This window comes from Alosa pseudoharengus, unplaced genomic scaffold, assembly GCF_046254945.1.
Source record: "Alosa pseudoharengus isolate Yale_2024_CS ecotype anadromous, Long Island Sound unplaced genomic scaffold, YU_APseudo_1.1 YU_APseudo_1.1_scf_13, whole genome shotgun sequence".
NCBI classification, from domain to species: domain Eukaryota; kingdom Metazoa; phylum Chordata; class Actinopteri; order Clupeiformes; family Clupeidae; genus Alosa; species Alosa pseudoharengus.
This window is the reverse complement of record NW_027468598.1, coordinates 31,881,748-31,907,293: the sequence shown is the minus strand read 5'-3', so window position 1 is coordinate 31,907,293 and position 25,546 is coordinate 31,881,748. Positions and strand designations below refer to the sequence as shown.

At 42.7% G+C, this 25,546-nt stretch overlaps 3 protein-coding genes and 1 non-coding gene across 4 annotated transcripts in view; 1 reads left to right on the top strand and 3 right to left on the bottom strand.

Moving 5' to 3' along the window:
* sgcg (sarcoglycan, gamma) overlaps nucleotides 1-14,609 on the bottom strand; it is a 19,449-nt gene extending 4,840 nt beyond the window's left edge. The window contains exons 1-5 of the mRNA XM_076282841.1: nucleotides 14,455-14,609; nucleotides 9,181-9,375; nucleotides 7,937-8,038; nucleotides 4,167-4,254; nucleotides 1,699-1,818 (exon numbers count right to left, since the gene is read on the bottom strand). Of these exons, the coding sequence (XP_076138956.1) occupies nucleotides 1,699-1,818; nucleotides 4,167-4,254; nucleotides 7,937-8,038; nucleotides 9,181-9,375 (505 nt within the window). The 5' untranslated portion in view covers nucleotides 14,455-14,609. The remainder of the gene's footprint in view (nucleotides 1-1,698; nucleotides 1,819-4,166; nucleotides 4,255-7,936; nucleotides 8,039-9,180; nucleotides 9,376-14,454) is intronic.
* Nucleotides 14,610-17,886: 3,277 nt separating this feature from the next.
* Nucleotides 17,887-22,084, bottom strand: rps25 (ribosomal protein S25). Its single transcript, XM_076282840.1, has 5 exons — nucleotides 22,026-22,084; nucleotides 21,242-21,334; nucleotides 20,959-21,142; nucleotides 18,966-19,065; nucleotides 17,887-17,952 (listed from the first exon to the last, which is right to left on the bottom strand). The coding sequence occupies exons 1-4, from the start codon at nucleotides 22,026-22,028 to the stop codon at nucleotides 18,968-18,970; spliced, it is 378 nt and encodes a 125-aa protein (XP_076138955.1). The 5' UTR covers nucleotides 22,029-22,084; the 3' UTR covers nucleotides 17,887-17,952; nucleotides 18,966-18,967.
* Nucleotides 20,439-20,574, bottom strand: LOC143122279 (small nucleolar RNA SNORA18). Its single transcript, XR_012986623.1, has one exon. It is a non-coding gene; the product is annotated as a small nucleolar RNA SNORA18 (small nucleolar RNA).
* Nucleotides 22,085-22,314: 230 nt separating the features above from the next.
* On the top strand, nucleotides 22,315-24,121 carry trappc4 (trafficking protein particle complex subunit 4). Its single transcript, XM_076282839.1, has 5 exons — nucleotides 22,315-22,524; nucleotides 22,653-22,827; nucleotides 23,040-23,143; nucleotides 23,231-23,357; nucleotides 23,608-24,121. Exons 1-5 carry the CDS (start codon nucleotides 22,350-22,352, stop codon nucleotides 23,684-23,686), a joined length of 660 nt encoding a protein of 219 aa, XP_076138954.1. The 5' UTR covers nucleotides 22,315-22,349; the 3' UTR covers nucleotides 23,687-24,121.
* The last annotated feature ends 1,425 nt before the right edge of the window (nucleotides 24,122-25,546 follow it).

The following is a 25,546-nucleotide window of genomic DNA, read 5'->3' as shown; positions in this document are numbered from 1 at the left end:
GAAATGGTGCAGTATCCAATATTTCTTCTCTGCTGCATTAAAATTAGACTACACAATTATCTACTACTGATAATGCCAAGAAACAACACTTCTTCAAGATATAGGAACATAGCTCTGTCTGTCAGGTCAATCTCATGTTAATTTCCCCCAGGCCTTGTGTGTGTGTGTGTGTGTGTGTGTGTGTGTGTGTGTGTGTGTGTGTGTGTGTGTGTGTGTGTGTGTGTGTGTGTGCATGCAGTGAGCTCTTGTTGAGCCTCATCTTAACCCTGGCCATCTCACCCACCACACTCGTATGACTGGGAGGGCAGCCAGCCAGGCCAGATATGTTTGGGCCAGAGGGGGGTTTGCTGGTGGAAAACACTGGATTTTTGTGTCATAACATGCACTGGTGGTTTTGTGATATCTTGCCCATGGATTGTAATAGGACAAAGGAAGGAATACACAGTGAATTTTGAGCAGTAAATGAGAGCACAAACCCAGTCTCCGATAATAATCCCCTCCTTCAGGCGTGTTCTTAGCTACAGCAGGGGAAAACACTAAACTTCCTCAGCCTGTCTTTATCTTAACTTTATTCCAAATTGTCTTTATCTTTATCTGTAAACTTCACTTCACACCCCATTTGTTCTGACCCAGATAGCAGTACACTCAGGGATGAATCGTCAACTGAGAATTAATAAGGTCCAAGTGTATTGTTTGAGAAAAACACCAGAATCACTTAACCCTTATTCTATGAAATGTATATTCATATACTGGTAGTAGTCTCAATATTTTTTATTAACAATAAATGCAATTATTTTGCACCACGTCACATTATTTTATTTAATTTGGTGCAATTAATTTATGGACATATCAGATAGGCTTAGTTTATTCTCGGATGACGAAACATGCGCCAGATCTGGGCAGAAGCCAGGCCACCACTGCTGTGGGGCTGAATGGATGTGGCCAGGCCACCACCAGGCTACCACTGCTGTGGGGCTGAATGGATGTCCTTCAACCCACAAGAGAAATCAGACTCTACGTGGCAGTAGAAGGGATCTGGATCAATGCCAAATCAGAACCAGAAGTCAGACCTGGGCCAGACGGAGGCTGAATGAGCACCGGATCAGGGACAGACCAGGGCCACATTTGGGCCAAACTTCTATCTAGACGTCTAGACGACATGCTCATGTTGTGAGTGCACATCCATCAACCAGCAGAGAGAGAGAGAAAGAGAGAGAGAGAGAGAGTGTGAGAGAGAGAGAGAGTGAGAGAGAGAGAGTGAGAGAGACAGAGAGAGAGAGAGAGAGAGGGAGAGAGAGAGATAGTGAGAGAGAGAGTGAGAGAGAGAGGGAGAGAGAGAGCCTGAGTCTGGAGAGTCTGCCTCCCAGCGGCATAGTGACCAACAATGACAGTTTGAGGAGAAGCAGCCACTGCGTCCACTCCATCACTAATTACAGCTCACAGTGAGAGAGCCGCCATCATGGAGAGAGAAAGAGAGAGAGAGAGAGAGAGAGAGAGATGGAATGAAAGAGGATGAAGAGAAAGAGAGTGTTGGATAGACATGAAACAGGGAGGGAGGAAGGGAGAGAGAGAGAGAGAGAGAGGTCAGAGAGATGACATGCTGTATGAGTGTAGAGTGGACAGTATAGCCTGTTTTATTTTTTTTTTGGGGGGGGGGGCACCTGTGATGGACACATGAGTGGGAAGGGTAGAGCGCACCTGTGATGCGGAGCTTGTTGGTGCCCACCACCACCTCCTTGCCATCTGCCTGGAACAGCATCTTGTTGCTGTTTGAGTTGATTACCAGCTGCTGGACATCCCCCTGCACTTTCTTGGGCCCTGAGTTTAGAAACAGACCAGACACACTGAGAATCCTCATTCCATGAAGCCACCACTGATTTGGCTTCCTATTTAATCACAGAAATCTACACTACTGTTCAAAAGTTTGGAGTCACTTAGACATGTCCTTGTTTTTATCATTAATGTTGTAAATGGCTGATCTTTATTGCAATATCTGCATTGCCCATTATCAGCAACCATTCATCCAATGTTCCAAAGGCACATTCGGTTTACTAATCTGATATCATTTCAAAAGGGTAAAAAACACTGGAGAATCCTTTTGCAATTATGTGAGCACATAATGTAATCTGAAAAGTGCTGCCCTGATTAAAAAACAATGCAACTGATCTCAGCTGGTATTCTGTCTGTGGAGTGGAGTGGACATTTCTAAGTGACCCCAAACTTTTGAACGGCAGTGTATATCCATGGGTGCTTTCACATCACATGTCTGATTTTTCTCCAAAAGGAGTAATGGAACATAACATTTGGAAAGAAAGGGAAGGAAACAAACAAACAAACAAACAAACAAACAAGCCATCCCCATCTGAGAAAGTGCAATCAGCAACACAGAGTTCATTTCCTGGTTAATTATATTAGTGTTTATAAAATGCCTCTTGTATGACATTGCTGAGCATCCTCCACCAGAGTCAGTTTGGTGTTATAACACTGGCTGGAATTATGAAAGAAAATCCATCAGCAATGGAATGAGGATGGACAGGGAGCATTCACATGCCAGAGGCCACATCTCCAAGACCTCACATTCCTCACAGATACAGAAATGTAGTCTGATTTGATTTAGCTCAGAGCAGTAATCCAGCATTGTCACCGGTTATAAATGTAAATAACTAAACTGATCTTATTATTTCCTATTTCAAAATGATAATTGTTGGACAGAAATTATGTTATTTCTCTAAATATTGAATCTCATTTAGATCCAGACATTTGGTAGCAAAATAACTGAGGAGTCTGAGAGTCCACTAGTGACACGTGCCGCATGACAAAAATGAAGGTTTTGGATTTAAAACAGACTTTTGTCTCCGAATAGGGAATGTAGCGTGGGAGTCATCCAAAGGACAAAGCGCAAAAGAGTAGGTTTCTTTTTCAACATCCTGTAATCAATAACCTCTATTATAAGACTGTAGAGAGAATCCAGACTGGAATGAATTGAGCATTTCTGCACAGTTTTATTTCTATTAAAGGCCTCCCGTCAGATCTGTATCATTTCAAGCCAGTGAATGATCTTGCTGGAGGAGGTCTATGAACCCCTGTCAGACAGTCAGCCATACAAAAAATGGATTAAAGTCTGTCATATTTTTTACTAGGCGATGACCAGCGCATTGTCCATCTCTATTCACCTCCAGGCCAGGCCAGGCCAGCGAATGTATTCGGCCATTTGTGGCTGCTCTAATTGCGGAGGTGTCCTCTGTCCTGACCGGAGACAGGGACAGTCATCCCTCTCCAGACCTGACTCGCTCCAGGGTACCTCTGTTGTAAAGAGTCCACGCTGAGGACGTAGGATGGACCAGACGATTCGGCCGGAGGCGAACAGGAGGGTTTATTAACATCTGAATAAGCTGATATACGGTAGGGAGGTACAAGGGGAAGGAGACATTGATGATGTCAGATGAGGTTTGTGCTGGAGGGGTCGTACAGCAGTTATGCCAAATGAGTCCATTTCCTCCCTTTTCAATTGAATAGAGGAAGAAATGCTTCTGCACTTTGGTAGGACATAGACACGTGTGTGTGTGTGTGTGTGTGTGTGTGTGTGTGTGTGTGTGTGTGTGTGTAGTCTGGTGAAAGTAAGTGAGGGCTACACACACTACTCTTGTAGTATGAATGTATGAATATTGTGTGTTATGTAAATGTTAAAATGCAGACTGCATGTGTAAATGTGAATGTGACTGTATGTGTAAATGTGAATGTGACTGGGTGTGTATGTTTGGGTGACTGGGTAACGATAGGTCTCTCTCTCTTTATCTCTCTCTCTCTCTCTCTCTGTGTGTGTGCGTCTGTGTGTGTGTGCGTCTGTGTGTCTGTCTGTGTGTCTGTGTGTGCGTCTGTGTGTGTGTGTGTGTGTCTGTGTGTGTATCTGTGTGTGTGTATATGTCTGTGTGTGTTTATTTTTGTGTGTTTGTGGATGTGTATGTGTGTGTGTGTGTGTGTGCGTCTGTGTGTGCGTCTGTGTGTGTGTGTGTCTGTGTGTCTGTCTGTGTGTCTGTGTGTGCGTCTGTGTGTGTGTGTGTCTGTGTGTGTGTGTGTCTGTGTGTGTGTGTGTATGTCTGTGTGTGTGTATGTGTGTGTGTATGTGTGTGTGTGTGTGTGTGTGTATGTGTGTGTGTGTGTCATACCCACAGATAGCCGGCCCGTCACGTCCCCATTCTCATTGCGCGCGTTAAGAGAGACATTCTCCGTGGAGTCCACTAGAAGCTCTGAGTCCTGCATAAAACAACACAACACGTTCCCATGTGCACAGTCAAACACACTGCACTTAGAAATGATGCTCACCGGAGGTTTCCATTTCATTTGAGACATACTTAATCATGTTTACTAGCCAGAATTCAAACGCCCAAAGCACTGCATATGCATACATTTGCATTGCAACCACTCAAGTGCGCAATGGGAGCATTTTGAGGAAAAAATGACAGATGATTGTATATAGTCATAAATATCACAGAAATAAACAAATAAATAAATGGAAAAAAATAAACACACATACTCCTACAGGAATCCTACTCATTATCACTTCAAAAGACTGAGATAAAGCACCTGATCACTGCACAAAGTGACTGTAGGCATCAGTGATAAATTGGCTCATAAAAAGGGCATTTGCTTCCACTCAAACCCAAGCGTCTAAAGGCAAAAAACAGAGAACAGCAGGGCACACAGCCCAAGATCCTTCCCCTCTCACCCCCATAAACCATTTCCATCCACCCCTCTCTGTGCACCTTATCGGGCCGAATGTTCTCTCACGTTACTCTCTAAATAAGAAACACAAGGCTCTTTATTGCAGCGGGTCCACTAAAACAAACTCAAACAACCATGGACTACAAATGGGTTTGAAGCGGGATTGCAGAAGATAAGCCATATTTATTGTGGAGGCTATGGCAAGCCGATTGAGCATTTATTCTGATATCTTGATATCAGGCATAATTGTCATGTACATGTAAGCCATTTTTGTCAACTAGTTAACTAGTGAGCCATGTTTCTGTGAACTAGTTAACTAGTGAGGGCCAAAATATGCACACTAGTTCACTAGTGGGAGCCAAAAGGCTTACTAGTTAACTAGTGAACACATTTTAGCTTCACTAGTTAACTAGTGAGAGCCAGAAATGTCTACTAGTTAATTAGTAAAGGCCAAAATGCATACCAGTCAGCTAGTTGAAGGCTTTTGGGTCTCACTAGTTAACTAGCGACAGCCAAAAATGTGCACATGTTTACTAGTGAAGGCAAAACACCTCACTAGTTAACTAGTTGCAGTAGGTCAATGTCACTAGTAAACTAGTGAACCATAAATGGCTTACTAGCTAGCTAGGTGATGGCAGTAGGCTCACTAGTTAACTAGTTGATGCATCATTTGTCCAAACTAGTTAACTAGTGCCTCACTACATTTATATCATAAATGTATACTAGTAAACTAGTTCAATACAAAATTCACACTAGTCAACTAGTGGCGCAGAATTCAAATTAGGAGGCGGAGAATTCTGGAAATTGAGGCTTTCTATTGGCTCCCTATGTCCAAATAGAACATGACAACCAATCACAGTGCAGAATTTCACAAAATCCCACCCACAACATTTGCATGTGGCACACAAGTTAACATGCTGGCCAAAGGTACTCTAGCTAGTAAACTAGTGGCTTCAGTGTGACACTTACATGTAAATTAGTGAATGCAGAACTGCTCACTAGTTAACTAGTGAAGACACAAATGCCCACTAGTTAACTAGTGAGGTCTAAAATGTTTCACTAGTTTACTAGTGTGCACCAAAACACCCACTAGTGAACTAGTCATGGCAATTTCCATTTGACTAGTTAACTAGTGAGGTGCAAAAAGTGTCACTAGTTTACTAGTGTGCCCCAAAATGCCCACTAGTTAACTAGTGAAGGCAATTGCAGCCCCACTAGTTAACTAGTGAGATGCCAAAAACGCTCACTTGTTAACATGTAAAGGCCAAAATGCCCACTAGTTTACTAGTGAGGGTGTTGTGGGCCTTACTAGTTAACTAGTGGCATGCATATTTTGTTCACTAGTTAACTAATTACACCTAAAAACAATATCAAGCTGACCGTTTTTGTCCACTAGTTTACTAGTTGAACAATTTAAGTCTTACTAGTTTGCATGTGTGGCAGTGAAGCAGCTCAAGTCAGTCGAATGGAACTAGATGGAACTCTACATCAACTAGTTAACTAGTGAGCCTGCTGCCATCACCTAGCTAGCTAGTAAGCCATTTATGGTTCACTAGTTAACTAGTGACATTGACCTACTGCAACTAGTTAACTAGTGAGGTGTTTTGCCTTCACTAGTAAACATGTGCACATTTTTGGCTGTCACTAGTTAACTAGTGAGACCCAAAAGCCTTCAACTAGCTGACTGGTATGCATTTTGGCCTTTACTAGTTAACTAGTAGACATTTCTGGCTCTCACTAGTTAACTAGTGAAGCTAAAATGTGTTGACTAGTTAACTAGTGAGCCTTTTGGCTCCCACTAGTTAACTAGTGTGCATATTTTGGCCCTCACTAGTTAACTAGTTCACACAAACATGGCTCACTAGTTAACTAGTTGACAAAAATGGCTAACATGTACATGACAATTATGCCTGATATCAAGATATCAGAATAAATGCTCAATCGGCTTTCCATAGGCTGGCCAAATTACATAGAAGTTAACAAGTGGGAATTTGACATTCAGTAGACAGCTAGTAAACTTTTTTGTACCTTACTAGTTGACTAGTAAAATATAGAAGTCTTTAAACTAGTTATCTAGTGCACATTTCAGTGTCCACTAGTTAACTAGTGAACATGCTGAGCATTACTAGTTAACTAGTAAGATATGAAACATATGAACTAGTTAACTAGAGAGAATTTGGGCCTTACTAGTTAACTAGTGAGCATTTTGGCTGTCACTAGTTAACTAGTTCACACAGAAATGGCTCACTAGTTAACTAGTGGACAGAAATGGCTTGCATGTACATGACAATTATGCCTGATATCAAGATATCTGAATAAATGCTCAATTGGCTTGCCATAGGAGGCTAGTTTTCTCGAGGCCGGGACTCTGACTCATCTACTCAGACGAGGAGGCTTTAGAGGCTCTGGACTTTGTGCACCTGTGCCAATCACAGTTCCCTTACTGATACACTTTGTTATGCATATCATGCCAAATAAGGAATCCCCATAAGGTAGGACAAAATATCTCTCTCTTTCTACATCTTTCCTCCTTATTGTTTTTTTTTTATTTCATAGTGTTTTAAATGAACACACACTCGTCTCATAACTGCAAGTATGGACTTAACTTTTGAGGCAGATGTAGTTTGACATGTAAATGTTACTTTAATTAAAGGTTTATGTAAAGGAAACAGCTGGGGCAGCCGTAGCCTACTGGTTAGCGCTTCGGACTTGTAACCGGAGGGTTGCCGGTTCGAACCCCGACCAGTAGGCACGGCTGAAGTGCCCTTGAGCAAGACACCTAACCCCTCACTGCTCCCCGAGCACCACTGTTGATGCAGGCAGCTCACTGCGCCGGGATTAGGGTGTGCTTCACCTCACTGTGTGTTTCACTAATTCACGGATTGGGATAAAATGCAGAGACCAAATTTCCCTCACGGGATCAAAAGAGTATATATACTTATACTTATTTACTTATACTTAACAGAAAGTCCTTAAAATTGGCTTTTTTCATATGGGTGAATATGTATCAAATGGTCCATATTTATTTGTCCTAATCTGTTTCTACCCAACACCATTAATTATCATCTGTGAATCCATGCGCATACATAAAAGATAAGGGTTTCTGTTTGATAGGGTGTGAAACAGGACAATAGACTGTAGGTGTGTGTGTATGTGTGTGTGTGTGTGAGTGTGAGTGTTAGATGGTCTGTGGAGGCCAACATCGTCTGCTCACCTCTCTCGAGTCAATCTCCTGCGCGTACAGTGGAAAGAGGAACTCCGACTCACCCTCCAACCTCACTCCATCAGGGTGCACCTGGAGAAGCCCCATTCCTTCCTGCAGTCACACACACACACACACACACACACACACACACACACACACACACACACACACACACACACACACACACACACACACACACACACACACAGAACACACACACACACACACACACAGACACACACATACTTTCTTCAGCATCTTCAGCCAACAGTAGGGTCTCAGGCAGGCTGAGAGGCTGAAAGAGTGCAGTGGCGGTGGCATTTGCATTCCAAAGCGCGAGGGCTTTGATCGCCTGCCCTGTGGCAAATAACCTGCGCTGGCTTACATAACCTTCTAAAAACACCGCAACATCCCCCTCAAGTCCAATCATAGCCGCCTGTGCAAATCCAATCCAAATCTTATCAGTGCTGGAAACCTTTAAGGGAGGTTTTTCGCTGGTACAATACCTTTTCTGGCAGCCAAATAGAAAAATTCATAATCCTATTAGACTTCGGAAAAAGGCCTACCATTGCGTAAGATCTCACACACTGGGTGACATCACTGTGTGACTCACTACAAAGGAAATCAGAGAGCATATTGTGGTCTCAGCTGAAACAGACTAGGTGCACTGTAGGTAGAATAGCCGGCAGGGATATGACTGAGGGGCTACTGATGACACCCCTTCAAAAAATGAGATACGGAGAGCCTATAATGATACAAAGCTGAGGCATCCTCAGGCTGCAGGGAAATGCCCATTATTCTGAGCCCCCATTCATCTTAATATACTTTCAAAATGCCCAAATGTTTGTTTATTTTTTTCTGAAAACTTTTGTGGAAAAACAACCTTACCCTTGCCTATCTTCACGAGAGCTATTCAAACCCCCCCTTGGGCATTAGAATCCAATTCCCTCTCCAGGATTCAGACCCACATTTCATTTCTCCCCTTCCAACACTATGGTATTGTACTCATAAAAGCTCATGGCCCCTCACTTTCCCATACCTATTCACCTATAGTACACACCTAAAGCAAGGAATAATTATGTTCCTCAAAGCATTTATATATATATATATATTTGTATTTATCTTCTTATTTTATTAACCCCGTTACCAACCCATGCCTGAATTAAGGGCTTGCCGGCACAGTCTCTGAGAACTTCAAATTCTGGCCTCACATCACATCACACAGTAGCTGGAGCCCCCTACTCCACACGTACCGTGTTGAACCACATGACGCGGACGATCCAGATGGTGAGGGCCAGGTTGATGACCAGGATGACCAGGAGGATGAGGATGAACAGGTAGAGGCAGCGCTTCCTCCAGCCGTAGATGCCAATCGTGTACAGGTACTCGGGGATGGTGTCCGGCACACCGTCATCCCCCGTGGTGGTGACATACTGCTCCCGCACCATCTGAAGGACAGAGTAAGAAAAGCACGCGCTGAAGGACATGACGTCTTATGCAGTGTCCAAACTGCACGACTAAAACTCTATGGGTGAATTTGTTTGATTTAAAGCTGCAGTTGGCAAGATTTTTTTTGATCATATTCACTGAAACCGACACTATGCTCAGACAGAACAACATAAATCAGGTGGTTTTAGAAAAAAAAACACACTTCTACCTCCACCTAGAGCCTGTTATTTGTTTTGCAAAAATCCACAGCTCCAATCAGTGCAGGGCTTTGTGAGATCTGACTGCCAATCACAGTCTGGTGCAGTCTGGTGCGCACTGACGAGCACAAGCTCGATGAGAGGGTGCTCGGTGGTAGTGAGAGAGGGGCATGAGAGTTGTACCCATTTAACATTTTGGCCCCTCAATCTATCAGACTTGCCAACTGCAGCTTTAAGCAGGAACTCTTAGTGTGAAACGTCAGCCATTACGTAAACAGCTGCCACTGTAGCTGTAATCACCTTAGCCACACCCCTGACCTGGTCGCCTGAGCCACACCCGTGACCTGGTCACTGGTCACCTGAGCCACACCCGTGACCTGGTCACTGGTCACCTGAGCCATACCCCTGACCTGGTCGCCTGAGCCACACCCCTGACCTGGTCACTGGTCACCTGAGCCACACCCGTGACCTAGTCACTGGTCACCTGAGCCACACCCCTGACCTGGTCGCCTGAGCCACACCCCTGACCTGGTCGCCTGAGCCACACCCCTGACCTGGTCAAGAAAAGTCCAGCTCCCCTACTGGTCTCTCTGTTTTTCCTTACGTTGATTACTCTCTCCACATTCAAACTGAAGCTGGTGTTCTGGGACTTAATGACTAGAACAAAGACACTATCAACGGCACCATGCCATCCCACATGCAACACACACACACACACGCTGGACTTCCAACTATTATATGGCAAATCAAATAGCAACATCTTTCAGAAAAATAGTATATTTATTTTCCCCAAATCATGCACCCCTACTGGTGGTGTTGAGGGAGATTTGGGGAACGGGGAAATCCCAAATGAAAAGTCTCTATCGACGACTGCACACATTTGTTTTAATCAGTCTTTTAGGCTAGAGGACGAGAGATAGCAGAGCTGTGTCCACTCATCGTCCCTTGTGACCGCAGGGACGGGGAGAGCAGGAATGGAGCAGTGCCTCCTGGGGGGGTCTGGTGGCTTCGACGAGGGCTGTCACATTTATTTGATTAAGCAACCCCCCCCCCCCCCCAAAAAAAAAAAAAAAAACACCACCAGAGGTCTCAGCTCATCCATCTGTCCTGAGGGCTGGAGTGAAAGGCCACACAGCCAGCTCACTCTCACACCATAGTGTCTGGAGGCCGACACCGAGGCAGGGGGGGGGCACCAGTCGCCTGGCTGAGACCTCCGTCTTTCTGCACTTGCTTTGATTTTGCTATGAAAACTTTGGACGTAAGGGATGCTCAACTGTATTTCTGCATGTGTGGTGTGGATAAAATGGATGCTGACCTGTGTGTGTGTGTGTGTGTGTGTGTGCGTCCATTTGGGTGAGAGTGGATTGTACAACCCTTAGATTTGATATGATGGACATTAATCTGTGTAAATGTTTGTGTGTGTGTGTGTGTGTGTTAGCAGGTGTGCTTTGAGACCACACACTGTAATGCTTGAGTTGGTGATAAACTATTCTCTCTAAAAAAACATTAATATCAGAAATCCCATTTGTCCCCAAAGCCGCCTCATCTTCCTCCTTCTTGTCACACACTCCAGCGGAAGCCATACTTCTCTAGTGACATTCATGGATGCAGTGTCAGGCTGTTGTGCTTGCGGAATGCCTTTATTTCCTGCCTAAATGCATGAGGCAAGTCAGAGAGGGCTTGAGAGGTAAAGTATGGCACCTATACCTGCCGCCAATACAAACCATCGGACTCTCCGACAGAATAGGAATGTGGGACTTAACTTTAGTACACTCTAAAAAGTAAATCCTGCATTTTAAACTGTCTTTCACCCGGCCAGCCACACAATTCAGCTATCTCCACATAATTGCTGTGTTGAAATTGACACATGTGTACCTGAGCACACACAGCAATGTGTCATTTTAACACATCACTTTTTAGAGTGTACTTGGTGGCTTGAAACATGAATATCAAAACATTCACATCTATTCCAGCAGCCACTTTTATCCAAAGTGACTTATGTCAATTATATTACAAGGGCCGTTTTCCTAGCGCAGCTCAGGGTTAAGTGCCTTGCTCAAGGGCACAAGCACAAGAAGTATATAGTATAATATACTCTTTTGATCCCGTGAGGGAAATTTGGTCTCTGCATTTATCCCAATCCGTGAATTAGTGAAACACACACAGCACACAGTGAACACACAGTGAGGTGAAGCACATACTAACCCGGAGCAGTGAGCTGCATGCTACAGCGGGCGGCGCTCGGGGAGCAGTGAGGGGTTAAGTGCTTTGCTCAAGGGCACTTCAGCCGTGGATGTGGGCATGGGAGAGCAGTGCTAAACCACTTCCCCCGCCCACATTTTTCCTACTGGTCAGGGATCGAACCGGCAACCCTTCGATTACAAGCCCGAAGCCCTAACCAGTAGGCCTAGGCCAAGGCTGCCCAACGGTGGAAGCCGGGAATTGAACCCACAACTTTTCAGGCTACTACTGCATGCTAGCCCAGCTCTACCTTTCTAAACTCTACAGAAAAATCATCAATCAAAGATTTGTTCTTAGACTTTCTCAGATATATCATGGTCCTTCAACAGCCTGAAAAGTTATTCTGAGATGTCAAAGCATTGACGACTCAGAGGTCTATGAGAAACCCATTTCTTGCTGTGTCAGTACAAAACTTCTTGAGCTCTCGATCAATGATGCCACACACACCATTACCCTACCGGGCAGTGCAAACTTAAATGTTGAAACATTGGCTTACATTTGTCATCGAAAATAATAAATCAAAGAACTACTCACAGAGTATCAGATTAGTCATGGTCCTTGCCAAGATTTATGGTTCAGTGGCCTGTTCTGGAACGTTCTATTAAGATTCTGAGATGCTGAAGATTGTGTGGCCTGCTTTTTTGCTGTTTCAGTCGGTTTAAGAGTCAAACATTCTGGATCAATGAATACACACACTGGTTCACTTACACAGACCATTAAGCTGTTATACAAGCCAAACACACATACACACAAATAAATACACACACACACACACACACACACACACACACACACACACACACACACACAATAAGATGATGAATGGTGACTCTTCCTATTGTTAAGAAATAAAGAAATAAGGCACTATTAAAAACTAATTCCTACTTCATCCTGATGGCAAATTGTTTTTGAACCGCCCAGTGTAATAAGTAACAAATATCTTATCTCCAAGAAGCACAAGGTAGAAATCTGAAGCTAATGATGTGTGAAATAGCTGAGACATAAACTTCCCTGGGAGTGAAATGGATAAATTAGCAGGGATATGCTACTGACCTGAATACACAATGATGTTACAAGTGATTACCCACTAGTGGTGGTTTTATACGCTCTCTGTTGTTTCACCAAATAAGCAGTCTCAATGAAGGATGGGTAAGGAGCAAAGAGAAAGACGTAGCAGACAGAAAAAGAACTAGAGGAGGAGGACGAAGAAGACAAAGAAGAATGTGGACATCCAGTAGAGGACATAATCTGGTTTGTGTTAAATGTTAATGGATCCTTAATGGACCTCCCCACACCATTAAAATCTATTTATTTTAAAGGGTAGAATTAAATAAAGGCCAAGCCGAACTCCCAGAGCACTGGAGGCAACTCCTCTTTCAATGTGCCAGCCAACTGCCAAACCACACTTACCATAGCAACCCAAATAAACATTCTTCCCATTTGCCTTTTATTGCTTAGCAAGCTTTTCCCTCCTCGTTCTGAGCATATTTCACAATCCCACAAACTGGATTAACTATCCAACGCAGAGCTTCAATATAGAAATGACTTAATGTCTCCATTTTGTGTTACTCACACGATTCACAGTAGGCTACTTAACCCAAAACAGGAGACAGGAGTTTATCTAATGTGCTTCTGCTGTTCCTGCACCTCTGGCAGCTCCCTTCTCCACGGACATAATAAGTGTTTAGTGGTTCCGCTGCCTCTGAAACACGCTAACTAATGACCGACTGTTAGTCTTCTAAATGCAAACCTCTCCAGATCTGCTCCTGCCTCTAGCACACTGAGGCGCTCCTCCTGCTGCTGGGATATGACTCTCATGGAGATTCTCTGAGACACACTGATGACTATCATGTCTAACGTTGTGAGGCATAAAGTCCTCAGGCGATGCACTGTCCCTGCCAGACCAGTGGACCACTGGACCGGACGCTGCTTGTGGTGACTGTCCAGACTGTAGGCCTCCACTCCCTTAACAACCCCCCCCCCCCACACACACACACACACACACACACACACACATGCCCCCACACTCCACCCCACTGTCCTCAGACACTGACTTTGATCCTGTCTGCTGGCTTAAAGAGCAACACTACAGCACTTCAGCATAGCATTGTTACAGAATAGTAGTCTTTCCAGGAGCCTTTCGCTTTTATGGAACCTTCCTGTCTGTGACCACTGCTGTCCGGATAACTCCACACATGTGTAAACTCTAAAAATAGATCTTGGGATTATGCCGTCAAAGGAAAAGGAACCGTACAACAAAGAGCACAAGCACGTTAAGTGAACCAAAGAAATACACAGCTGACACACATGAGATTAACTCATATTAACTGAGGTATAGCTACTGATAATTACAGATTAACACTCGTAGTATTTTGCCAAGACTGCATTTGTATTAGAATCACTTTACTCTCAGTTGTTTATGAGTTGGCTAAGCTTTCATTCAAGGGTTCTGGTAAAGAATGTCAACATGATGTCAGTAATAAGCATACCCTAAGACATGCACGTCCCATTTACAATGAAAATAAAAGTTTGGAGGTGTTAAATCATCAAGCATAAATGCAGAAACTACTGAGGATTCCTTTTCCAAACATAAAACACACAGAAAACTTCAAGGGTAAAAGAAGGCACCATGTTACCTACCCTTGTCGTTGCCGGCTGCGATGCAAGTCACTCAGCTCTCCTCTGATGAGTGTGTGTGTGTGTGTGTTGGCAGAGACAGCGCTCCTACGCAGCAGCAGCCGACGGAGTCTTCTTTCACCCCACCCCACGTCTGTCAAGCGTTCAACAGCTGCGTGTCATAAATCTCCTTCCACAGGATCTGCCCCCAGTAACTGCCCCAGCAATGCCGCTGACAGTGCCCCTACCCCTGCTTCCGGCGTGTCCAGTTGCCCCTCTCCTTTCTCTCTCTCTCTCTCTCCTTTCTCTCTCCTTTCTCTCTCTCTCTCTCCTTTCTCTCTCTCTCTCTCTCCTTTCTCTCTCTCTCTGCCCACTGTCGCTCTGCCCAAGAAAAAAAAAACTATTTTCCCTCCTTTCTGACTCACGAGTTACTCCACTGCCGTGCAGCCCAAAGTGAGAACACACACACACACACACACAGTGCCACTGCTCTGACAGGAGGGAAAGAAAACACACACACACACACACACTCTCTCACACACATCCACTGTGTAGAGCCTCTCAGAAGCCACTCAGAGCAGCTGGAGAGGAGGGGGAAAAAGAACAAAACAAAACAGTAAGCCAGGGAGAAAAAAGAGGGAGAGGTATGGAGAGAGAGAGAGGGGGGGGGCAGAGGGAGAGGAGTGATAAATGTGCTGCTGGGTCTGGCAGTAGTATTTCCCTGCCCCTGTGCTGGCGTCCAAGCCCTTCTGAGTCTGAGTCACCCCGTAGGCATGAGGCTTGGGCCTTATGAGCGAGTTCAGTTCAGACGCCACTTCTCATGCGCTCCACGGGCCGAGGAGACTGGGAGAGGAGGGGGGGGGGGGGGTTGGTGGCTGTGTCTATTTAACTCAGCTCCGGAGCCCGACAGATACACACTCGCTGCTGCCGAAAGGAGGAGGCAGCTATGCTGCTATGCATGCCGCCCCAGCTAAAATAAGACAGAATATTAATAGCGTGTGCTCCAATAAGCGGAGCTATTAGGGAGGAAACAGGCAGCGGTGTTGTGTTGTGTTGGATGTGGTCATGAATTGTAGAAACCCTTCATTTATGTGATTTCAAGTGATTTGATGTAGGGGATCATAATTATGGTTTAGCTACAATAACTGATATAAAAATTCAAAAGACCCTCTACACACTATATGGGTTGCTTCCTGATGTCTGGGAGATTTGAGATGGATTAAGATCTTAAAATGGATATGAGTCCAAGTTTTTTTTTTTTTTGGTAGAAAGGCACACACTCCATCCAGGCACTTTCCAAATTCCTTTAGAATGCCAACACACAGAGAACAAAATCAGGTTTAGTCACAACAATGAAATCTGCATCTGTCTATCCGTCAGGCCAAAAGCATGAATACAATAAAAAGCTTGGCAGAATATCCTACATTATGGGCACTATGCCGGAACATCAGAGTATGGTTCCTTCTTGTCATCTCCAACCATAATAACGGAGTAGCCTCGACACAGCAGACAAGAGACACACTTCTTTCAACACAATGCAAAAACACCACTTTTGTTACCCTTTTTTTGTCCCATCACTTTGTTTGTTTATCAAGCCTCCACTTCACAAGATTATAAGCTACTGGATAAGGAGACAGGAGACACATGTGGACAGACACAAAGACAGCGGTCAAGACTAAACACCCTGGACAGAGCTAGATGCCAGCTCAACTCGAGACGGAAGAGCCTGTGGCACATCTGTCACACCCGCACGCTGGCAGCGACTTAAGACCCGTGCAAGACTGCCGCGCCGCCACTCGGGGCAAAAACAGCTGACAACATCCATCACTACGCCCCCTATGGGCCCTGGGAGGAAGGCACAACCATACGTCTTTCTCTCTCAGCAAGTTATGAGCTCAGCTTGCCTTGCAGGTATATGCTACACAGGCCACTAAGATATTATCTCGGAGGTATCTTTGTTGATGAGCAGACAGCAGACTAGCCTCTCCAAAACTTCTATTGGAAATATTTATATAAATATATACAAATATAATCACAGTCCCTAACTATAGTCCACTGATATGCACTCAAATATATTTGTGCTACTAGCCTACACCTTCCTTTCCCTGGTGTTGCCCATAGTGCAGGGCTGGCTGAAGCCACACAAATCATTGCCCATTCCGATCTTTTTGAAAGTTCATTCCTCAATGCCCTGCTGCTGAAATAAGCATGAAATGCTTCCCTCTGCTGGTTAACCCCTGAAACTGCTTTGGGCTGACCAATATCCTCTTTACTAACCACACTGCACTGGAGCCTGCTCTTGGGTCCGATTTAACTCATGACGAGACCAACCAAAGGTGGCCTCCTTTACAGTGCGAGATGATCCAACTCCATACGGCCACAAATCTATTAATTAACCAACATTGCTCATATAGACCAGTGTTTTTCAACCTTTTTTGTGCCACGGCACTTTTGACACTTAAAATGTCCCACGGCACACTAACATCCTGTGTGAAGAAAAAATAAACATACCATAGCCTAAAACTTCAAATAATACAGATATGGCCTTATTATGGCTTCTATGCAAGACCTGCTCAATAAAACAAGCACCCTCTATTTCATTTGTAGGTGACTATATCTAATTTAATTGTTGTTATGAACTGGATGTGATGATTCTGTGAATACTGGATATGGGGCCCCCGTTGTACAATGCCTGCATACCACAAATACTGCAATCATACAATCAATGAGAGCATGTGGTTATAAATTCTTTGATGCAACAGTTGCTTTTCTGGACCAGTGAGTGACATTTGGGTAATTTTCTGCGGCACACCTGATCTCTCACGGCACAGTAGTTGAAAAACACTGATCTAGACTACAACAGTAGATTTGAAGCCGTAAGAGCACTGACCATTTTCTTCATGCAGATGGCTTTCCACAATGACAGCAAGTTAGAGGGATGTTTGTAATTTTTTCATTTTTGAATGTGTAGTGTCAATTATCAAGTTCAAGATCCAAAGTGCCACAAATAACTTGGCATGCGGTCAGCTAGTTAATTGCATCCTAGGTCTGCCCTTGAGTGTGATTGCATGGTGAACAGTGTTGACTACGGTTTATGCACGTCTTGTTTTAAGCTCCAAGGAATGGTTACCTCGCCAACTTCGGTCCAATGTCAGCTTTTGTGAATTCTTAATAACACTGAACTAGTCTTCAAAGGCTTCATAGACAGGATGACACATTTATCATTAAATACCTAGTCACGTCCAAAAGTTGTGTATTTGAAGACCTTATTAATAAATCCTGGCTTCTGAGGGCCTACAAGCTACTCAGTGACTTGCATAAATTAGGCAGACCTGAATAACTGAGCATCTAGGAAGTAGTTTTGATCCCTACAGAACAGAAGGCAAAATTCACTGCGGCTTTGAGAAACTGATGTATGCATGCGTCGAAATGGGAATTACAAATGAAACGTGCACATAAACTTTTTTTTGTTGTTTTTATTCAATTTTCCATTTACAAATATCCAGGCAACAGCATCAGACTCTGAGGGGGGAAAGAAAAAAAAAGTAGTTTGTCAATACAAGTCATCAGATGGACATTTTGGTAGTGTCTAACAATAATTACGTCAAATGAACAGCATTTCCAAAACTACTGATTAAGATCATATTGCTGAATCCAAAGGGGTATTCAGTACTCATAACTACTGATTAAGATCATATAGCTGAATCCAAAGGGGTATTCAGTACTCATAACTACTGATTAAGATCATATAGCTGAATCCAAAGGGGTATTCAGTACTCATAACATGTTCTGGACCAGCACTGACCATGCTGGGGTGCCTTACCCCAAAGGCATAGCTGCTAACTACGATGCATCTTCCGTGCTAGCTTCACTGCCAAATCTGAGTTGACCGTATTTGAGTCACACGTTACACATACGTTAACGATACAGAAATACGGTGTTGAAATTCAGTAGTATTTCGGTCACATTTTAGTACCAAACTAATTATGCTCACAAATTATGCTTATTTTTTAATTTTCCAAAATGAAAATCATGCGAGACAACATGAAGCTTAAGTGTTTGTGCATGTGTAACTCAATCTACACTCACATTTTGTAGTGAGACTACCAAGGTAGCTGCCATCATAGTAAGCAACTATGCTTTGGGGAAACAGACCCCAGTCAGACAAAGTCTCTCACACAACAATGACAAAAGGGCCAGACCTCTGCATCCCACAGCACACAGAAAAATAATGCATAATGGTCATGGGCAAGTTGAGATTTAGTGCAAGAGGAATTCAGAGGCCACTTTGCTAAAATGAACATTAAGATCCTAAGCAAAATGAGATTCAAATGGATCTTTACTAATTTCCTTAAATCAATGAACACTCTGATTGATGTACCCAAGTTTTGATCCTTCAGGCTCATACCACCAAGACAGGTTAAGTATGTGTTATGTGTGCGAGTATGGTGCCCACAAGATAGATAACGTGTAATGCACCTGCAGGTGCAGCAGTGCGTGTCCCATGTTCATACTGGTGTGATGGACAGACATACCTCTACGCATCCTTCACGACGGCACCCTCCTCATCACCACCCTTGGTGTTACGTGTGTAGATGACCTGTGCTCTGTGTTTGGAGACCAGCTTGATCATGCCTGAAGTAAAGACAATATTATTAGTATCAAAACATCAATACTCTATACTATGGGTGTGAATGCAAATAATTTAAAATATTAAAACCATCACTATTCGTGTTACCAACACTGCTATTTTGAGAGGGGAAATTATCAAGTGCATAAGGTGGATCATTTCTGGGCTTTCCGATACGGCAAAGAGTCTAGATGGCTGATAGCTTGTTTATTTACTAGTAGGCAGACAAATTCTCAGTCATTTGTATTGATGGCACAGCAACATCTTATGAAAATCAATTTCTCCCAAATAGATTTTTTGGTTCTGCAAACTGGGGTCTTAATGTTGACAATTGAAATGACATGTCAATAAAACCTAACAATCAATTACTTTTTAATAACCTCAATTGATGGCAAACATTGGTCCATCCAATTGTCATTTCAGAACAGTCTGCTGTGGAACTTATTATGCTGAGGACCTTGACACCCTGTAGTTAATGTAATGCAAATACCAATGAAATCAATTTACCAAGACAAATAGCCATCATTCTGAACTGTCTATTGTATCAGACTGTTCAAACCCTCCGAATAGAATCTTTGTGGTAACCGGTCATCACTTTGCTAAATGCAGGACAGTTCAAAGGTAGGCTATAGTTTATAACATTGTTTGATACCTCAAAAACCAAGACTACTACATTACATTTATTCATATAACAGACACCATTATCTAAAGTGACTTATGCCATTCTTACACCAAAAGATTCTTGAAAGACTAGTCTCAGACCCTCTCACATCTAAAGACAACTTATGGCCTCCTTACACCAAACAAATTTGACAAGATTTGGGAAAGATTCTTGAAAGATTGGAGTCTTGAGTAAAGCTTGAATGGGGGGCATTAGATAAAAGACAATCTTTCAAAACTCTTTCCCAAATCTTGTCAAAGTTGTTTGGTGTAAGGTGGCCATTAGAGTTTAAGTCAGACTATGATTTTGCAATGACTAAGGATCTTGCAGGGTCACTATTTACAAGACTGCAACTAGATTCCTTTAAATTATTTCCCCATCATGCACTAGATCAACAGTAACTGAAACAATAGCCTACTCATATCAAAGTCATATTTTCGTGCTTCTGCAGCAGTTTCATGTGTGACATCCCTAACAGATAAGAGTTGTTCTGTCACACGGAATAGCCAACTAATTATTTATAAGAAACAAAATAACAAAATCATATAGGCTACAGCTATAGCCTACGGGAGTGGGGCACAACTCCAGTAACTCTCATGATTTCATTCTGATTTTGGAAAAGTAGTTGCCGACTGAAATCGCTCGAAAATCGTATGGTGTAAGGCCGGCCTTACAAAAATGAGAAATAACATTTCCTTTTGTAGCACCCAGTTGGAACTTTGTATTGCAGTTTTTTTGCCCACAAGGTTGATTGTAACAACTATGAGGGTAAAGCGATACCACAAGTTTTATGTTTGAGGCGTTTCCAACGATAAGACCCTACAGAGAGGGGTCCATCGGGATAGACCTCAAATATGACCACGTCCTACGCATAATTATACTGTATAACAGGACAAATTATTGTACAGGCTCAAGTCTAGCAATAGCAAAATTGTTATGTATCTTTAATGAGCTCATTAAACCTGGGACATATGCATGCTGTGTGCACATTGCATGTGAAACGTAGATTTTCCATTAAGAGGGTGAGCCGTGCCGGAGCTGTGGATTACGCACTGGCAGTGTGATAGCTCTATCCGGCTAATCCCGGTGCCAGAAGACCAAAAAAAAAAAAAAACACATTCGTCACACACACACACGCCCAACACATCCAGAGATTCCCAGGGCTTAGCCTACACTTTGGGCGACTTCAACACAGGCACTGGACCATGTTTGGTCTTTGCATCAGCCCCATCTTTACCTTTGCCCAGCAGCTCCAGGAGGGCAGCCCTGGCCAGGGAGCCTCTGATCTTCAGCCTCTCAGACACCACTGCTGGTGTGATCAGCTTGTAGTTGGGCACCTCTTTGTACAGCTTGTCGTAGGTGGCCTTGTCGAAGAGGACCAGGTTGTTGAGCTTGTCCCTCACTTTTCCCTTGGACCACTTCTGCTCAGTGACAAAAAACAAAAACAAATTTTAATTCTGGCTCATTGCAAAACTCAGAATCTGGTAGTCTTGACTTTATAGTTTAGCTGGAACACAAACCTTCTTCTTGGCCTTGCCTCCAGACTTGTTGACTGGGTCCTTGTCCTTTTTGGACTTCCCAGAGTCCTTCCCCTTTTTCGCGTCCTTGGGAGGCTGTAGAAGAAAATACAAACGGTGTCATTAGACATACAGCATTATTAAAGTTCATGTTTTTTTTTTTGTCAGAGGGCCACAGGCTTTTCCAACGGATGACACCTCTACATTACATATCGGACACTAAAAACCACACACCTTTTGATTATATAAGCGCCTACTATAACTAAATTGTCAATGACAATAACTACTCTGATGAATCTACGAAATGAAGATTAAAAAAAGCTACTTAGAACTGGCCCGACTTAGCAACCGTCTGCCATTTCCCCAACAGCAACTACCTAAGCATTAACTGTTGGTATGTCAAAACTATGGGGAGGTTCAGATCACTTGCATTTACCAGGAAGGGATCATAGTTTATGGTTGAGAATTTGTGCATACCAGCAGATAGCAATCAAATTTAGCTGCATAAACGATGATTAAGAAATACCATCAAAAAGCCACCACGCTTCGATGGCTAACTATATGCTAATGCTAAATCCAATGTACTGCCTTTTGGCCACACGCTACAGAGCATGCCGCAGTCGGGGTAAACTTTAAACATTACTGTTAAGAGTCTGGAACTCACTACAACTTTTCATCTGGACATATTTTGTCAATCAATATGCTATGGATTCAAATTCCTGCTTATTTCTACAACATGTACAGAAAATTGGTAGATTTAAGAAAAAAATCTCCCAAAAATACTCACCATGATGCTGCTCAGTCAAGATGTCGGAAAGAAAGGAAATGGAACACGCGCAAGGCCCGGAAGACACCGCGTGCATCCGGGAGCTGGCGAATGTTTTCATGGGAAACGAAGTATTTATGAGAGCATGCCGCCAAATATTTTATCTAACATTTTGATATGGCTGCATCCTCTGTCTGGACATCATATTTGACTTACTCATGCACAATCCATAGGTTTCCAATAATATCTATTCGCTTTTACAGTTAAAGCAACTTATTTATTTTAATCATTGGTCATGGTCACGTGACTCGAGGACGAATGTGTCAGCTGGGTTGGTAGGAGAAAATGGCGATTTTCAGTGTGTATGTTGTGAATAAGGCAGGTGGATTAATTTATCAGTATGATAATCATGTTCCTAGAACCGAGGTCGAGAAGACCTTCAGTTTCCCCCTGGATTTAATCTTGAAGATTCATGACGAGAAGGTTATAGTCTCGTTCGGTCAGCGGGATGGTATCAGAGGTGGGTCTGTGTGACTGGCTAGCTAGTTGAATCAGGCTAACTATTCTGCAGGGTATCATTATAAGAACCTAAAATCAACAGCGACAGCGTTACCATAGACTAACAGTGATATGTTGTATTATTTCCAGTGGGACATGCTGTGCTGTCGATCAATGGCGTTGATGTGAATGGCAAGTTTACAGCGGAAGGGAAGGAAATCCTTGAGTACCTTAAAGAGCCAGCCAACTATCCTGTGTCAATCAAATTTGGCAGGGCCCGCCTGAGTTCTAATGAAAAGTTGATGCTTGCGTCAATGTTTCATTCGTAAGTAGACCCAGTCACGATATAAAGTGTTGTAATTATTATGTGCTAGCCTATACTAATGTGCAGCCACCGTGTTCAGTGTTTTTGGTTGCCATCGTCTTACTTGGAGAACAGTGGAGATGATGGTTTCTAGCATGGAGAGGGTATTAGCAACCACTGCTTTAACTGGCATAACTTTGATAATTGTATACCTCTGTTCCCATACCCATCAGGCTGTTTGCAATTGGCTCCCAGCTGTCACCAGAGGCTGGCAGCTCTGGAATTGAGATGTTGGAGACTGATGCCTTCAAACTGCACTGCTTCCAGACACTCACAGGTTCGGACAGTTAGATTTCATGTATTTCATGGAAAAATAACATTTAATATCTCTGGAAAAATAACCTGTGTGTCTGTTTTGTGACAGGTATAAAGTTCATTGTGTTGGCAGACCCCAGACAGTCAGGTATTGATGCGCTGTTAAGGAAGATATATGAAATCTACTCAGACTTTGCACTGAAAAATCCCTTCTACTCTTTGGAGATGCCAATCAGGTAAGATTTACATCAGTTTAATCTGTGTAGAATTGTTGACTGATCTATTTAGTTAGAGATGACTAAGTCAGTTTAAAGCCAAATCGAACATATTAGTTAGTAATGTGTGTAACTACTATTCCATTTGTTTCTCATCACTCTTGTATATATTACACAATGGAATAGTCATAGTGTTATGTGGAATATCAAAGTTCAAGATAATAACTTACCGGTAAGTCTCCGTATCTTTGACCCAATAAATGTATTTCAGGTGTGAACTATTTGACCAGAATCTGAAGGGTTCATTGGAGATTGCAGAGAAAGCCGGTACCTTTGGGCCTGGTTCTTAAACTAAACGAGGAACTGAGAAGGGTCAAATACCTCAGACTTCACACAGGAAGCGTTGGCATACCTGCACAGTCACAGCACATGCCTCATCTCCATCCTGTGGTTCTTCTCATTATCATGGATTTTCATTTTCATTGTTGGGAAAGATGGCAAGAACTGGCTGGGAACTTTTCAATGGCAAGGCAGATTTGTCCTTCAAATTTTGTGAAATTTTCTTGACAACGTTAAATTGCAGTGTTGATTAATTAAGGTGTGCTCCCTATCATTGTGTCCTTGTTTTGTTCTGAAGGTCGACACATACATTCTGTCAATGTTTGTACTGAGGATTGCTTGTGTTGAAAGGTTTGACATATTTTGTTGCTTATTTCAAGCTATTTCATTGTAAATACTGCATAACATTCTGTCACTTTTGTACATAATATAATAATATGTCTGCAGTCTGTGTGTGACTTATGCCGTTACATCATTTCCTTTGATTGTGAAGTGGATACTGAGGACCAACTTCCCTTCACACTGAACTAGTAAGTACTTGGGGATCACAGACCTCTGCTAAGGCCAAATGCCTTCTCTCATAGAAGTAGCAAAAGTGAAATCAAATTTGTTGAGGTGTGCTGTGTCAGATCAGTTGCTAAATTGAACGGTCTCTGTCTTGGTCCATACTACACCTTTTCTATCACCAGACAGATTCTCAAAAGAGAATTGTCTGGGAATGCTTCGTTCACTTCTGATTTCCAAGGGGGTGTAAAGATCATGACCTTGTCGGCAGAGGCAATGTATCAACCCCAATAGGAGAGGTTTTATTAGGAATTAGGAGTTGTTATTGGTGTTGAATGAGTATACAGAGTGTTATTACCAAACAATGACAGAGCACACACCATGTAGAATGTGGTCATTTACACCAAACTTTAATAATACTTCTATTAAGAATGTAATTAAATTAATGGCAAGGACAAACACATTCACAACACAAAAGTTACAAAGTTGTCAGAATTGAAACTGTGAGATGGGAATGTAGTTGTAGTATTACATGCTCTGTGCAATTTCAGAAATAGCTTGTTTTTTAAACAAAGCTGTCTAACAAGTAACTCACAATGTTTTTATTTCAGTGTTGTTTACACTGAACTATAATTTCACAATCCAGTTCAGTTATGACATTGTTGAAATTAATTTGGTCAATCATCAAACTCACACTGCAAAATTGTCAGGATTTAGCCCTGAAAAAAATGAATGCAGTTTTAGTAGATCATGCTTGTCTTCATGTGCAATTGTGCAATTTAATAGCATTTAATTTTTCATTAAGTCGTCAAAACTAATATTCACACTTAACAACACTCAAATGCCATCTACATGGAATGAAGAGTGGAGGTAGAACTAGGAGAAACAGAGATCAGACATCTTTCCCTGCATGAGTCCAACTATAACGCTGGTGAGACAGAGATGGTTTTCATATTCGATGAACTCTAAATTAATACCCCTCGTGTTACAAAGTGAGATATTTAGTTTATATGGCAAGGCACATCAGTACCAAAATCATTGCCTTTTGTTGACATTCCATAACTTGTGAAGTGAGACTATATGCAAATATCTAAATTATATGCAATTCAAATATTTTGCAATACACTATTATATACTGTAGTTGTATATAATGTAGTATGTAATAAAATACCATGGTAATATGACTGGTAATTCCTACAAAGTAGTACTGTGGTGCCCCATTCGGTTTTTGATGTTCGGCACAACATATTAAGTAGAGAAAATAGACACAAATACTGCTGTGTAAAAAAATAAGATAGGGACAGAGATCTAAAGTGTGTCCCGAGTGTGTACAGAGTAACTTCATTTTAGAGCTTAAAAAAAACATT